Raw genomic sequence first — 15,737 nt, 5'->3', positions numbered from 1 at the left:
TTCCAGCTTTTAGATAAGAGGCATGCCCTCATTAGCCCATAAAATATTATTAAAAAGAGGGGGAAATATGAGAGGGGGAGGGGCGGGGGATATGAGAGTACCCTACATTTTTTATGTAATTTTTCTGTAGTCTAAAACGTCTTTAAGGGAAGCGGACTTGGCCCAATGGTTAGGATGTCCGTCTACCACATGGGAGGTCTGCGGTTCAAACCCCGGGCCTCCCTGACCCGTGTGGAGCTGGCCCACGTGCAGTGCTGATGCGTGCAAGGAGTGCCATGCCACGTAGGGGTGTCCCCCGCGTAGGGGAGCCCCATGTGCAAGGAGTGCACCCCGTAAGGAGAGCTGCCCGGCGCAAAAGAAAGTGCAGCCTGCCCAGGAATGGTGCCGCACACAAGGAGGGCCAACACAATAAGATGACGCAACAAAGAGACACAGATTCCCGTGCCAACAACAATAGAAACAGACAAAGGAGAACACGCAGCAAATAGACACAGAGAACAGACAACTGGGGAGGGGGGAGGGGAAATAAATAAATAAAATCTTTTTAAAAATAAATAAACAAATAAAATGTCTTTGAATTTATTTATTTATTTAAAAGAATCCAGCAACAAAAAAGAGAAGAATACATGGCCAAGCAGTACAATCTACATCAGACATCACTTACCTTGTTGTTCCTTTTGAAAAGCGGTCTTACATCTGTGATGGCTTCGCAGTGTCACTGAGGGGTGGAGAACCTTGATTGGGGAGGCAGTATTGCTCTGGTGCCAAAAAACGTGAAGCTCAGGCTTTTTTCAGGAAGATGGAGGATCGCCTTCTTGGATGACAACGGGTTTCACCCTCGAGTGATAGATCCAGGGCTGGATGCCCTGTAACTTAACAGAAGAATGAGGAACAAGCAAGACTAGATAAGGTCTATCCTATTGGGCTTTTAATTGGCTATCTGGGTGCTGCATTTTCCAATTTCTAAAAAGTGCCCAGTCCCCTGGATTGATACGATGCAGGGGGACATCTGTGGGAAACAGGAGCTGATCAGAGACGTATCGGTGCACTGCAGAGAGAGCAGCTCCTAAGGATTAAACAGATTTTACAGTTTGCAATTCAGTAAGAACATGCTCACTGTCTACATTGTGATCGCAGTGGGTTCTAAGGAAGGGTCTCCTATACATTATTTCATATGGGTGCAAACAAAGCTTGCTCCTGGGAGCTACCCTTATCCTAAGCAGGGCAAGTGGCAGAGCTTTGTCCCAGGTTAAATTTCTCTCTTGGAAGATCTTGGTTAGGGTATGATTCATTTTCTCAGTTTTTCCTGTGGATTGTGGTCTACAGAATGGATGTAGCCTCCCATCAATTCCTAAAGTGTTAAATACATTAGTGATGAAGGTGCTCTCGTTATCAGTTGGAATAGAGAACGGCACTCCAAACCAGGGAATATTTTCCCTTAGTAAGACCTTAGTTTACATGAACCCTATAAAGAAGGCCCTTTGTCAGCTCTCTGCCCAGATCGTAACAAAACCTTATATAGCCCTTAAGTGTCTGGTCAATTGCAGGCTCTACAGAGAACTTCCTGGGAAATTCTCTTTGGAAGCCCAAGGAGCTGGTTACCTTTTAAAGGTTTTGAATACAGTATTTCTGATACTCAAGTCAGAATGTTCCAATGTGTAAATAATGCCTGGATAAAGGGCCAGAGTACCTGAAGGTATTTAAAGTTGGATATTTCTATTTACCAACCTACCCTTCATCATCGTAGTAAACAGGCACTAGATACGATCATAGCTGGCTTAGGTTTAGCAAGAGGACTCTAAGTTCCTTGGTTCAGGTTGGCCTATCAAGAAGCAGCTCTGCATAACTTGACAGATGCAGTGAAAGAACTGGCTAACTCCTCTGCAGCATTAGAGACTATCTGAATCTCTGTCGACACTTTGACCAATGTGGTCACGGACAACAAAACAGCCTTGGACCATCTCCTATCAGAAAAGGAGGAGTGTGCACAATAGCTAACACCTCTTGTTGTACTTGGCTAAATACCTCAATCCAAACTGCGTTGAATATACAAAAGCTTTATAATCAAGCAACTGGGTTACAAAACATTAATAACCCATCTGCACAAACCTTGAGGGAGTCAATCAAAAGTTACTTACCTGGGGGAATTTTGAAAAGATGGTGGACTAGAAAAACACAGAACTCTCTTCTTTCCCAATAAAATAGCTAGAGGACAGGCAGAAACAGCATGGAAAAAAATCTTCTATAGTTCAGGACTCCAGGGGAAGGCTGGACACCACCCAGAGAAGAGAGAGGCAAAGGAAAAGAACTATGATGGCAACACTGTGAGTTAAAAGTGACAGCTGCAACTTCTGGCATCCTCCCCCAACCCTATGAATACTTTTGAATTTCCAGGACATGGGCCAGCAGCTATAGAGAAAGGCGGCCCTAGGGATTCACCTCCCCAGGAAACAAAAGAAAGAGGGACACAGCATAAGGCTGATTCAGCTTTTGACCCAAAAATTTGGTCTGCTGTGTCCCACAAGCCCTTCCAGACTAGGTGGGATGCACCATTGTTTGCCTTGGGAGCCAGCAAGGGACTAAAGAGATCCGACCCTCTCAATCTCCCTCTCTACTGACTGGGACTGGTTGTTGAAGACACAGAGGGGAGCAGAATTACACCCTACCCTGGAAAATGGAGGGGGCTACAAGCAAAGGTTGGAGAACTGCCTCTGAGAAAATTTGAATTATGAGGATCTTAGCCTCCAGACAGGATCTTCCATCCCATTGATCCTGTCCCTGTGGCAATGAACACACTCCAAACAGGGTTTGAAGTGAGAAGCCTGCCAAAGAATGCCATCTGCTAGTGGATTAAAAGTAAATAAGGGGGAGCGAATGTAGCTCAGTGGTTGGGTGCCTGCTTCCCATGTACGAGGTCCAGGATTCAATCTCCAGTATCTACAGAAAAAAAAAGTAAATGAGAGGCTTTTTCTGGCCTTTATAGCCTGCCACCCCAAGGCCCTTGGAAGTGAATCTGCAGACAACATTACTGGGTCCAGGGCCCAGACTTGAAGAACTAACAGGGACAATCCTAAAGACCTAGAACAGGCTGAATGAAGAATGTAAGAACGGCAATAACATAGTCTCCTGCCACTAAATCCCTACACAAGAGGGAGAAATTGAGCATCAGAATAAACTTATCAACATTATAAGATGCCTGGACATCAGAAAAAAATTACAAGCCATACTAAGAAAATGGAAGAAATGGCTGGAGAAAAGGAATATATCAAAGTCCCAGAAGAGACATAGGATTTGAGACAACTAATCACCAAGATGCACACATATTTCCAAAATCAAATTAATGAGTTGACAGGCAATATGACTAAAGAGATAAAGGAAATCAAGAAGACACTGAGTGAACAAAAAGAAGAATGTGAAACCAGGAATAGAAAAGTAACAAAGCTCATGGGAATGAAAGACACAATAGGTGAAATCAAAAACACATTAGATGCATAAGCAGCAGATTGAAATGACAGAAGAAATAATAAGTGATACAGAAGACAAAACAACTGAAATTGAAGAGAGAAAAGAACAGGAAAAGTTGAGCAGGGGCTCAGGGAGTTGAATAATAACACAAAATGCAATAATGTTCATGTCACGGGAGTCCAGAAGGAGAAGAGAAGGGAAAACGTGGCAGAAAGAGTATTTGAGGAAATAGTAGCTGAAAATTCCCCAACTCTAATGAAAGAAATGAACTTGCATGTCCAAGAAGTGCAGCATACTCCAATCAGAATAAATCCAAATAGATCTACTCCAAGACACATACTACTCAGAATATCAAACATCAAAGATAAAGAGAATATTCTGAGAACAGCAAGGGAGAAGCAAATCATCACACACAAGGGGAGCCCAACAAAACTTAGTAGTTTTCTCATCAGAAACCATGGAGGCAAGAAAACAGTGGAATTATACAATTAGAATACTGAAAGAGAAAAACTACCAGCCAAGAATTTTTATCCAGCAAAATTTCCCTTCAAATATGAATGCAAATTTAAAATATTCACAAATAAACAGAAACTAAGGAAGTTCGTAAAAAAGAATCCACGTTTACAGGAAATATTAAAGGGAGCTTTATGGCCTGAAAGAAAAAGGAGAGAGAGGCTAAAAGTAGAGTATAGAAGAATAGTAGAAAGGATAACCAAAAGAGTAAAAAAAGACAGATGAAAATAAGATATAACATATGAAAACCAAAGAAATAGTGGAAATGAATAATCCATTTACAGAAATATCATTGAATGTGAATGGATTAAACTCCCCAAACAAAAGATAAAGGATAGGAAGTGGATGTGACTCAAGTGATAGGGCCTCTGCCTACCGTACGGGAGGACCAAGGTTTGATCCCTGGAGCCTCCTGGCGAAAAAGAAGAGAAAGCACACTTGCACTGTGAGCCAGTGCCCATTTGGCAAACCAAGTGCTCATGCAGTGAGCCAAGTGCCCACATGGTGAGCCAAGTGCCCGAGTGAGTGCCCATGTGGTAAGCCAGTGCCCGCACAAGTGAGTCATGCAGCAAGATAATAATGCAACAAAAGAGAAACAAAGGTAAGAGTCAAGGTGAAGCACAGCAGAGACCAGGAACTGAGGTGGCTCAATTGACAGGAAACTTCTCTCCACATCAGAGGTCCCCAGGATCAAATCCCAGTGAATCCTAGAGGAGAAAGATGAGAAGAGAAGATGAAAAGAGAAAAAGATACAGAAGATCACACAGGAAATGGACACAGAGAACAAAAACAGCATGGTGGGGAAGGGGGAGGGGAAGAAAATAAATAAATAAAGGCTGGAAACTAATTCTAAAAAAAAAAAAAGATAAAGGATGACGGAATGGATAAAAAACATGAGCCAGAGGAGCGGATGTGGCTCAAGCACACGGGAGGTCCCAGGTTTGGTCCCCAGTGTCTCCTAAAGAAGACAAGCAGACACAACAAGCAGGCAATGAGCAGACATAAAGAGTGGACAATGCACAAGCACAACGAGCAGACATAGCAAGTGGACAATGAGCAGAAACAACAATCTAACAGATAAGGGAGCCATATCAGGGAAGGAAATAAATTTTAAAATATTTTTTAAAAATTGTATGTTTGTATAATTTAAAAAATAAAACAACAACAAGCCATTCATATGCTGCCTACAAGAGGCTCACCTTAGGTCCAGGGATAGAGTCTAGCTGAAAGTGAAAGGTTGCAAAAAGATACTCCATGCAAACAGTAACCAAAAAAGAGCAGGGGTAGTTATACTAATATCAGACAAAACAGACTTTAAATGAGAAAATGTTATAAGAGATACAGAAGGCCAAAAGCATTTCAAAGACTCATACATGACGACCAAGTAGGATTTATTCCTGGTATGCAAGGGTGTTTCAACGTAAGAAAGTCAATTAATATAATATATCACATTAACAAATTGAACGAAAAAAAATGCACGATCATCTTGATAGATGCAGAAAAGGCATTTGATAAAATCCAGCATCCTTCTTGATAAAAACACTTCACAAGATAGGAAAATAGAAGGAAAATTCCTCAATATGAAAAAGGGCATATATGAAAAACCCACAGCTAACATCATATTCAATGGGGAGAGGTGTCCATCAACCCATGAATGGATAAACAGTGGTGTATATACATGACGGAATATTACGCAGCCGCAAGAAGAAAAGAATTCAGAAAGCATATGACAACATGGAGGAGATTATGTTGAGTGAAGCAAGCCAGACACAAAAAGACAAATACCGCATGATTCTGCTACTATGAACTAAATATACCGTGTAATTTCATGGAGTTAATAACTTGAATATGCAGCACCGGAAAAATAGAATGAGGTTAGAGAATGGAAAGCTGAGGGCTAACTTGTGCAGAATTGGTAAAAAGGACGTATGTTAATCTTTGGAAAATGAATAGAAAAGGTGAAAGCACACATACTGTTTGTAACCAGCCAGTACTAGCTCCTGGGCCCCGGGAGCAGGAACGCCTCCTGGGCCCAGGCCCACTGCCCTGCAGGGCCCAGCTGCCTTCCCCTTCCCTCCCCGTCCTCCGCAGACCTGGGAAGGGGAGGGGGTGTTGACTTAAATGGTCGCATACTCCTCCTGCTCGACTCTCAAGCAGCCTCTGAAACTCCACTTCTTCCATCTCCTGCCCACTGATGTCCCAGAGCTGCCTCCCGAGAAAAGAATGACGCCCTGATGGGCTTCAGAAGCTCCAGAAGTCAGTCATGCGTCCCCCACGGGAGCTGTCCCATTGCTGCCACCTCCAAGCTGGCAGGATCGGCCCTTGTCTGCCGCAGCAGATCTGGGCTAAACCCACTCACCCCCACGCAGCTGAAAAGAGGGCCCTCCTCCCTGGGGGATCCAGCCCAACTCCTGAAGGGCACAAGCTGGCAAGGCCGCGAGAGCAAAGACCGCACCAGGCAGGGGATCCGATATCAGCTTTAGTGGGACTTAGAGACAGGAGACGATTCCTTGAGGGCAGCAGGTCAAAGCAGGAAGTTGGCGCTCCGCAGGAGGACGGGAGAAAACGAGGGGCGATCGAGGGGGTCTCAGAACAAAGTCATTCCATAGGCTATGAGAACAGAGCTCCTGTTAGGGTCCCAAGACGGTGCACCCGGGGTCTGGGGACGTTACCCCAGGATTGAGTTTCTCCTCCTCGCGGAGAGCTGGTCTAAGACAGCCTTTCCGCTGGGGGGAACCTGTAACTTAGGCCAAGGTCTCCTAGGCAGCTCCGTGCTGAGGACTTAGAGGGGGCCCTGGGTCCCCACACCTGGGCACCCTGTCCTCGACTCCAGCCACAGGGCAGCCTGGGGTCAGCGCTGACCTCTCCGAGGAGGTCTCCACGGGGCCAGCCCCTAGGACGGTGCCCTGTCCTTTCACCTTCTCAGCACCTTCGTGGCTCACTCCTTGGTAATAACCCTGGGTGATAAGCTGTCCCTGACCTCACCATCTCCACTGCACACCCGGTGACGCCTGCGTGGAGCCCGTTACCTGCTGCACCTGGAGGACCCAGCCGGTCTCGGAGCGTGGCCAGGAGGCACCAGCCCGTCACCAGCCGGGCATTTAGGGCCACGGCGCCCTCCGGCCTTAGGACTGGGGCAGCGCTCCGCTCCCTGGCTCGTGGTTTTTTCCACCACTCTAATAAGGCATAATGAGCACGACCCGAGCCTGCCTGGGAGCCTTCCTCCCCGAAGCAACACCCACTGTCCGTCTTTCCACCCCACCTCTACCCACAGCCCTGCTGCCCGTTCTTCCGAGAGCTGGGCCGCAGGACCAGGACTGACTGGCAGCGAGTCCTCAGCCAGAGGCCGGAGGTAGCGGGGCCTCGGTGACCAGGCAGGTGACTTGGGGCGCCCGAAGACTGGAGCGCGGAGCGCCAGAGACTGTGGCGAGAGACGACGAGGGGTTCATCTCCCCAGCGCCCCCTCGCCACCCGCCTCTCCCAGGCCCGAGCAGCTGCCTTCGGCGCCACCTGGCGGCCGCCGCCGGCGAGCGCAGAGAGGACCCGGCGCGGGTTCCCGGGCCCGCGGGGGGCCGCTTCCCGGGGCCGGGCTGGGGCGCGCCCCGCTTGGAGAACCAGGAACCGCTCGGCCCGGGGCAGGGCACGTCCCTGGACACGGGAAGAGCCCCGCGACTCTCAACCGGACGCCGAGACCGGATACCCTCGGCCCTTCACGGTCGGGCACGCAGGTCCAAGGCGCTGCGGGGCGCACGGTGGCCAGGCTGTGCGCGCGCCCGTTCCACGCAGCGCCCCGCACAGCCGCGCGCACGCACGCCCGGACGCTCACGCGCGCCGGCCCGTCTCCCACGCCGTGGCTGGCGGGCTCACGAGCCCGGCGACCCCGGAGAGAAAGACCCATTCGCGCGGCGACCTTGCCGGTCACCCGGCCCACGCCTCCTCCACCCTCCGCTCGGGCGCGGGGACGCCGCCGCCGTCCCGTCCCCCTGGGCATCCCCTGGAGGGCCCAGGCCCTCGGCGCAGGCTGGGGGCGCCTCGGCCTGGCCGCGCCCACCTGCCGGCCGCGGCGGCCAATGGGAAGGTGGCCTGGTGATGTCATGCCCCGGCCGGACTCTGGTGACGAAAGTCCGAGGTCACCCGTCACGGAACCAACGCACACCCACCCGCAGGGATTCCAGAAGTTTCCACTGCGGCAGCGGAGAGCGGCCTCGCCCCGCAGCCTTGCGCGTGCCACCACTTCGGCCTTGCCTCGCGGTGTCCCGGAGTCTCCTCTTCCCCTCCCCACTGGGGTCTGCTTCCCCCACGGGGTCCCCTCCTTTCCACTGGTGAGCGCATGTTCACATCTTCATTCTCACAGGTGTCCCTTCAATCCCAGGAGTGTCCCCGTCACCTTTTCTCCTCCAGTGCCACCCCGTCCCCTGTAGGCCCTCAGCCACACTGTCACGTGCAGATACCCCCCACGCCCCCTCTGGCTGTGTCGTGGCCCAGGAGGCTCATTTATTCGGTCTCGAGGCCTGGCGACAACTTCCCCAGCCTCGACCGAGGCTGTCCATGTGTGCGGGTGTGTCCGGCCGTCTGTGAATGTCGGTCACTGCGTCTGTGTCTGGCGCTGCATGAGACCGTCCGCTGCGTGTGTCTGTCACCGCGGGCTTCTGTCCGCCGGTCACCGTAGGTGTCTGTTCCTCCGCTGCGGGTCGTTCTGTCGTGTCTGTCACTGAAGTCCGTCTGGGCCTCCCGGCTCCCTGTGGCCTCGGCCACTTCGGAGGCCCCAGGGGTGCAGAGAGGGAAAGGGAGGGGAGGTGGCAGCCCCGGGCAGCGGGGAGGGGCGGGGGCGGAGACAGTGGGCGGGGGCGGGCGGGGGCGCCGTGCGGCCCCGAGGGGGTGTGTGCGGGGGGCCAGAGGCGGCGGCTGTCAGAGTCGGCTCAGCCTGCGCCGGGGAACAGCGGCCGCCTCCAGCTCCCGGCGCGGCCCGGCCCGGCTCGGCTGCCCAGGTGAGTCTCCCGGGTCCCTCCCTCGGCCCGCGGCCCAGCCGGTGTCCGGGGGACGGTGCGCCCCGGAGGGATCTAGGTCCCCAAACGGGACGCCCCCCGTGCCCCCGGACCTGCCCAGGGACACCCCACACACACAGCTGCCCCCCACTCATCCTTCCCTCTTCCCTCTCCGCCGCATACTTACGGACGCCCGCGGGGGAGCAGGCACCCCGCAGGACTGGCCGCCGCCTCTCCTCTGAAAGTCCTGCGGAGACCCCCAGCACCGCTTCTCCAGCTCGCCCCCAAGTCTGGGGCCACTGGAAGACGCCCCCTGCTTGGGGCGGACCCCGAGCTGCGCAGGTTCCTGCGCCCGACTGGGCCCCCCACTTCCCGAGGGCCGGGACCCCAGCGCCCCTGCGCAGCGTCTAGCCCAGGCCCCCTCGAGGCTCAGGCGCCCCCCTCCCTCGGGGACTCCGTCTCTGCTTGGGGGGAAGGGAAGGCTCAGCGGAAGCCCCGAGTTATAATTAGCTCCACTCGGGTTTCCTAGTTAATCTCCAGTACCACCATCCCCACCCCCAGCTCAGGGCGGCGGGGGCTGCGGGGTGGCCGCCGGGAGAAAGGGGAGTTCCGACCCGGGGAATTTTGATCCCTTGGCTGGAGATGCCGGATCCGCGGCAGCTGCTGCCCCAAAATAGCGCCGCCGCCCCTGCAGCCCGGGATCTCGGGGGCTCCGGGAACACAGGCGTCCCGGCTCGCCCTTCGGGCCCCTGTGCAACGCCCGCGAACCCCTAGACCCCCGCCCCAAGTTCCCGGCTCGCGGGATGCGGGCGGGAGGCGCCGTCCTTTCCTCGGTCTCTACTGCCCCCCGCTGGCGGCGGCGTGCACCGCAGCCTCGGACCGATGGAGGGCCCGCGAGTCCCGGGGGGCCAAGGCGCGCGAGCCTGTCGGCTGGGGCTAGGTGCGGGGGGGAAGGGGGGGCGGGCGCGGCTGGCACCGGAGCGCTGGACCAGACAGTGGCTGGGGCGCGGCAGGGTGCGGCACAGTAAGCAGGATTTGGGGGGCCCCTGAATGCCCAAGCCACCCCGTCCAGGTCCCCGGCCCTGGCCAGCCCCGGAGAAGCCTGGGCTGCGCCCTCACGCCGCAGCCAGCTCCTCCATCAGCGCCGCCCGTCAGTGAGGGCCCCGCCCCTGTCGCGGTGCCCGTGCGTGGACTGCGGCCTCTGGTGCCCGCACTGCACGCTCGGGCCCAGCTCAGTCACCGGGCCGGGGGAAGGAGGTGAGGGCAGTGGGCCTCGGCGGGCAGGGTGGGGAGTACTCCCTAGCCGCGCTCCCCCCCCCACCCCCCACCCCGCAGCTGTCTGTGCGGGTGTATGTCTGCCTGGTCCGGTCCCCTCTTGCCTCTCCCTGCCTGCCTGTGTCCTTGCCGCCTCCTGCCTCCCTCCCTCGCTCCCGGACTCTCCTCGCTGTCAAGCTGCCCCACCTCCTCTGCAGCTCCGCGATAACGCCTGGACAAGATTGTTACCTAACCGCGCCTTCCTGGAGGCCTCACGCCTTCACGCTGTGCTTCTCTTTCTCCCGCAGAAGCCTTCCTCCCCGCCCAGGCAGCCATGGGGCCCCCGGGGCGACCCCCGCACAGGCCCTGCCTGACTTCCCCACTCCTTCTCCTCCTCTTCCTCCTGGGAAGAGGGGCCCGGGCAGAGGACCCAGAGCTGCTGGTGACCCTGCGGGGGAGCCGTCTGCGGGGTGTCCGCCTCCTGGCCCCTGGGGGCCCTGTCGCTGCCTTCCTGGGCGTGCCCTATGCGGAGCCACCCGTGGGCCCCCGTCGCTTTCTGCCGCCGGAGCCCAAGCGACCCTGGCCAGGGGTGCTGGACGCCACAGCCTTCCAGAGTGTCTGCTACCAATACGTGGACACCCTGTACCCGGGCTTCGAAGGCACCGAGATGTGGAACCCCAACCGTGATCTGAGTGAGGACTGCCTCTACCTCAACGTATGGACACCCTACCCCCGTCCTGCGTCCCCCGCGCCCGTCCTCGTCTGGATCTATGGGGGCGGCTTCTACAGCGGGGCCTCCTCGTTGGACGTGTACGATGGCCGCTTCCTGGCACAGGCCGAGGGGACCGTGCTGGTGTCCATGAATTACAGGGTGGGAGCCTTTGGTTTCTTGGCCCTGCCGGGGAGCCGGGAGGCACCAGGCAATGTGGGTCTGCTGGACCAGAGGCTGGCGCTGCAGTGGGTGCAGGAGAACGTGGCGGCCTTCGGGGGAGACCCGACGTCGGTGACGCTGTTTGGGGAGAGCGCGGGCGCCGCCTCTGTGGGCATGCACCTGCTGTCCCCGCCCAGTCGGAGCCTGTTCCACAGGGCTGTCCTGCAGAGCGGGGCGCCCAACGGGCCCTGGGCCACCGTGGGCGTGGGAGAGGCCCGCCGCAGGGCCACACTGCTGGCCCGCCTCGTCGGCTGTCCCCCCGGCGGCGCCGGCGGCAATGACACGGAGCTGGTGGCCTGCCTGCGGGCGCGGCCAGCCCAGGACCTGGTGGATCATGAGTGGCATGTGCTGCCGCAAGAAAGTGTCTTCCGCTTCTCCTTCGTGCCCGTGGTGGACGGAGACTTCCTCAGTGACACGCCTGACGCCCTCATCAACGCCGGGGACTTCCACGGCCTGCAGGTGACTGGTGGCTGGAAGGGGGGGCACTGGTTCCTTTTGGCCCATTCTCCCGCCGGTCCCTTCCCCAAGGACTCAAGCATGAGCTGGCCTCAAGATCCCCTCCCAGAGGCCCGGAGGGCCAGGGGGGGCAGAGAGGAATGGAAGTCCGGGTACATTTTCTCTCTCTCTGTCCTTTCCCCAGCCTCGCACGCTCTTCCTCCACGGTTCTGGGTTATGACTGTTCACCTCTCTGGCTCTTTGTTTCTGTCCTCCTGTCTGTCTGTGCCCCCATCCCTCCATCTTGTCCCCCAGGTGCTGGTGGGCGTGGTGAAGGACGAGGGCTCCTACTTTCTGGTTTACGGGGCCCCAGGCTTCAGCAAAGACAACGAGTCTCTCATCAGCCGAGCCCAGTTCCTGGCGGGGGTGCGAGTCGGGGTCCCCCAGGTGAGTGACCTGGCGGCCGAGGCCGTGGTCCTGCACTACACAGACTGGCTGCACCCCGAGGACCCGGCACGGCTTAGGGAGGCCCTGAGCGACGTGGTGGGCGACCACAACGTGGTATGCCCCGTGGCCCAGCTGGCCGGGCGGCTGGCCGCCCAGGGGGCCCGCGTCTACGCCTACCTCTTCGACCACCGTGCCTCCACACTCTCCTGGCCCCTCTGGATGGGGGTGCCCCACGGCTACGAGATCGAGTTCATCTTTGGGCTCCCCCTGAAACCCTCACTAAACTACACCGTCGAGGAGAGAAGCTTTGCCCAGCGGCTGATGAGATACTGGGCCAACTTCGCCCGCACAGGGTCAGCAGTGCCAAGGGGGAGGAGGGCCGCAGGGGACCAGCAAGGGGGAGGGGGACAGAGAGACAGAGAGAGGGAAGGCAGGAGGAGAGGGCCCAAGAGACAGAAAAGGAGGCAGAGGGGAAAGTTCACAAAAGGGAGGAGACAAAGGAGAGAGAAACAAAGGAGAGAGATCCAGAGAGAAAGCAAGGCGGGCAGCAGGGAGGTGGGGGGTTGGGGGGGAAGCAGAAGACAGGGTGGCAGATCCTGAAGGGACAAGCAGAGGGAGGAAAAAGCAAAGAGGTGGCCAGAGAGACGCAGCCAGAGGAGTCAAGATAGCAGCTAGAGGCTGAACTTCCCGCTGGGTTAAATGGAACAGGGATGATTGACTAGCTGTGTGACACCCCCCTCTCCCCCAGCATGAGTTTACTGGCCGGAAGAAGAGGACAATCGGTCGGCCATCAAAGGGGTGTCGCAAAAGTAAATGTGTTGTTTGTAGAGGCAGGACATATTAAGAACTCAGTAAATCGTAGCAAATGTTTTAATGCGAGAAACAGAGAGAGGAGTAGAAGAACAGGGAAAGAGAGAGGCAGCAAGAGGGAGGGTAGGAGCAGGAGAAAGGGGGAGACTGGCGGGAAACGGGGGACCCCGGAGAAGAGAAAAGAAGGGGTGCAAGGGAGGAATAGGGTTTTCCAGGGAATTGAAAACGGTAATGGTCAGTCCCCAGCCCCACCCCCCAGGACAGGCAGGCTTGCAGGGGTCTGAGTCTTCCCCTTTCCCTTTCTTCCCGCAGAGACCCCAATGACCCTCGGGACCCCAAGTCCCCGCTGTGGCCACCGTACACGGCGGGAGCGCAGCAGTACGTGAGCCTGAACCTGCGGCCGCTGGAGGTGCGGCGAGGGCTGCGTGCGCAGGCCTGCGCCTTCTGGAACCGCTTCCTGCCCAAATTGCTCAGCGCCACCGGTACGCGGGGACCCGGGACCGGCCAGGCAGGGCCTGGGAGGTAGGGGAGAGAGGAGGGCGCACAGAGAGTGGGGCCGGCCGGGTGTAACCCCTCTCTTCTCCCCCCAGCCCTGGAGGCTCCCCGCACCTGCTCAGGCCCCGCCTGGAGGCCCAGGCCCGGCCTCCCTGTGCCCCTCATCCATCTCCTCCTCCTCCTCTCCCGGCTCCTGCAGCTGTGACCACGGCCCCTTGCCCTCCGGCCTCAGGGGACCCTCCTCTAATGAGTGATCGGACCACATGGAAGGGCCCCACTCAGGGACCTCCAAGCCAGCGCCCACTCCCTTCTCAAACCGGAAAGGGGGGAGGAGTGACCCCCCGGCCCGCCTCAGGGACCCTTTAAATGTTTAATTGTTTAAATGGAAATGGAAAAAAAAATTATTTTTTTATAAAATGATGCTTTGGAGCCTGAGCCTGATGCTGGGGGGAGAGTAAAGAACCGGGGCTGGAATGCACCCCCATTGGGGCTATAACAGTCAACCATTTCTGTCTCTTCTCTTTCCCCGCCGACCCTCCTCCTCTGGCCCCCTGTCGCCGTGTCCCCTGGTCATTTTCTCCACCCGCTCCCATCCTGCCCTCCCGCTCTGCCCCGCCTCTGCCCTGACGTTCCCTCTCCCTGTTCTCCGGATCCTCTTTCCACGTCCCCCGCGGCTTTCTACCTTCTTGTGTGTCTTGCCGTCCTCGCACTCACGCGCCCCCCCACCCCGCACGTCCGTTGCCGACCTTCCCCATGTCTCCCCCCGCTCCCCCCCCCCCACTTGCCGGCGCCCTGGCCGCAGACACGCTGGACGAGGCGGAGCGCCAGTGGAAGGCCGAGTTCCACCGCTGGAGCTCCTACATGGTGCACTGGAAGAACCAGTTCGACCATTACAGCAAGCAGGATCGCTGCTCAGACCTGTGACCCAGGCGGGACCCCACACCCGCCTGCGCGCCCGCCCGGCCCCGAGCTGTATATACTATTTAATTCAGGGCTGGGATATCACACTGCGGAGCCCTCGGCCCTGCCCACCACCCCGACTTTCCCCGGGGACTCCCCGTCCTCTGCATGTCTCGGGTCGCGCTCCTTTCCCCGCGGTGCCTTCGCCCCTCTGGGCTGCCAATAAACTGTTACAGCTAGAGGAGTGTGCGCGACTGGGGGGCCGGGGGTAGGGGCTCAAAGCCTGAATCATTGCGCGGAAGAACTGGAGAACGGGCCAGAGGCCGTGGGGTTCGCGCCTCTCCGGGGTGGTGTGCACCGCGCCTGCGCCCCACAGCCACCTCGGAGCCGAGCCCCGCCCCGCCCCGGCCCATGGAGATCGCGCCTGCGCCGTAAGGCCGCGCCGTGGGATACGCAGCAGCGGGGCGGTGCATTGTGGGAGCCGCGCAGGGAGGGGCCGCTGTACGGGTGCCTGTCGTTTCCTCTGCGGCTGTCTAGTGCCGGGTGCGTGTGCCCAGAGTTCACGCAAGACCGGGGCCGAGAGCACGCGTTGGAGCCTGGATCTCCCTGGAGTTTGCTCCACACCACCGGGAGGACGCATTTGCCCGCCTTAGTGACCGTCACTCCCGCCACGCGCGCTGGAGCCGCTGAGGGATGTCCACCTGGGCCTGGCCCCGCCATGCCGCGGCCCTGCTCGTCTAGCACTCGTCTCGGGCCACTACCTCTACTACCACTACGGCTGCGATGGGCTGGATGACCGGGGCTGGGGCTGCGGTTACCGCACGCTGCAGACGCTGTTTTCGTGGCCAGAGGGCCAGCCCGCTGGAGTGCCCGAGCTGGCTGACATGCAGGCGGCCCTGGAGGACATGGGCGACAAGCCTCCTGGGTTCCGGGGCTCCCCGAGCTGGATCGGCTGTGTAGAGGCCAGCCTCTGCCTGGGCCACTTCGGAGGGCCCCAGGGGCGCCTACGCCACGTACCACGTGGAGCGGGGCTTCAGGGGGAACTGGAAAGGCTTTACTCCCACTTCGCAGGGGGTGGGGGACCTGTAATGGTGGGGGGCGATGCGGATGCCCAGGCCAAGGCGTTGCTGGGAGTCTGCCTGGGGCCAGGCACAGAAGCCTATGTCCTGGTACTGGACCCTCACTGCTGGGGCACTCCTGAAAACGCCAGTCAACTACAGATTGCTGGGTGGGTGGGTTGGCGAGAGATAAGCACAGCCTTTGACACCAACTCTTTCTACAATCTGTGCTTAACCAGCCATAACCCTGAAAAGCAACATCACACCCTGGCCTGAGGATGGTTCCAGAACCATCTCTGGGCCCATACATGCACATCTCGCACCTCTCAAAGGCAGAGAGGGCTGCCTGATGTCAGGTTCCTAGAAGTCCCAGGAGAACCTGGGGCCTCTGACATCAATAAAGTGGCAAGTCCTAGCTAACTGTTGCCCTGGTGGATCTTTGGG

General features: G+C 57.3%; 2 protein-coding genes and 1 long non-coding RNA gene across 8 annotated transcripts in view; 2 read left to right on the top strand and 1 right to left on the bottom strand.

The window, feature by feature from the left end:
- The window catches only part of LOC139437404 (uncharacterized), a 45,452-nt gene extending 35,670 nt beyond the window's left edge, over positions 1–9,782 (bottom strand). The window contains exons 1-3 of one of the 4 annotated variants that reach the window (XR_011647176.1): positions 9,151–9,782; positions 2,139–4,685; positions 665–1,066 (exon numbers count right to left, since the gene is read on the bottom strand). This is a non-coding gene — a long non-coding RNA (uncharacterized lncRNA). Of the gene's footprint in view, positions 1–664; positions 7,402–9,150 lie in introns of those variants that run through there. The other 3 variants (XR_011647177.1, XR_011647175.1, XR_011647174.1) reach the window with 3 other exon arrangements.
- Positions 8,892–14,476, top strand: ACHE (acetylcholinesterase (Yt blood group)). Of its 3 annotated transcripts, none has more exons than XM_012520958.3 (5): positions 8,892–8,966; positions 10,526–11,607; positions 11,899–12,383; positions 13,153–13,322; positions 14,138–14,476. In XM_012520958.3, exons 2-5 carry the CDS (start codon positions 10,552–10,554, stop codon positions 14,257–14,259), a joined length of 1,833 nt encoding a protein of 610 aa, XP_012376412.1. In that variant the 5' UTR covers positions 8,892–8,966; positions 10,526–10,551; the 3' UTR covers positions 14,260–14,476. The 3 variants fall into 3 exon arrangements, with proteins under 3 accessions (XP_012376412.1, XP_004481888.2, XP_058141875.1); XM_004481831.5 differs by lacking the exon at positions 14,138–14,476 and adding an exon at positions 13,431–14,051 and having other exon boundaries at positions 8,900–8,966; XM_058285892.2 differs by lacking the exon at positions 8,892–8,966 and adding an exon at positions 9,960–10,220.
- A 415-nt stretch (positions 14,477–14,891) lies between these two features.
- Positions 14,892–15,713, top strand: UFSP1 (UFM1 specific peptidase 1; the record flags this gene model as incomplete). Its single annotated transcript, XM_004481834.5, has 1 exon — positions 14,892–15,713. A coding segment is annotated over one exon (678 nt), but the record flags the coding sequence as incomplete, so codon positions are not given.
- Between the last annotated feature and the right edge of the window lie 24 nt (positions 15,714–15,737).

The sequence above is a fragment of the Dasypus novemcinctus genome, chromosome 23 (assembly GCF_030445035.2).
Source record: "Dasypus novemcinctus isolate mDasNov1 chromosome 23, mDasNov1.1.hap2, whole genome shotgun sequence".
NCBI lineage: Eukaryota > Metazoa > Chordata > Mammalia > Cingulata > Dasypodidae > Dasypus > Dasypus novemcinctus.
This window is presented reverse-complemented; position numbering and strand designations above follow the sequence as displayed.

Coding starts and splice junctions, on each gene's coding strand:
- ACHE (XM_012520958.3), top strand. CDS start 10,552: ATGGGGCCCCCGGGGCGACCCCCGCACAGGCCCTGCCTGACTTCCCCA. Junction 11,608..11,898: donor GGGACTTCCACGGCCTGCAG/GTGACTGGTGGC, acceptor CTTGTCCCCCAG/GTGCTGGTGGGCGTGGTGAA. Junction 12,384..13,152: donor GCCAACTTCGCCCGCACAGG/GTCAGCAGTGCC, acceptor TTCTTCCCGCAG/AGACCCCAATGACCCTCGGG.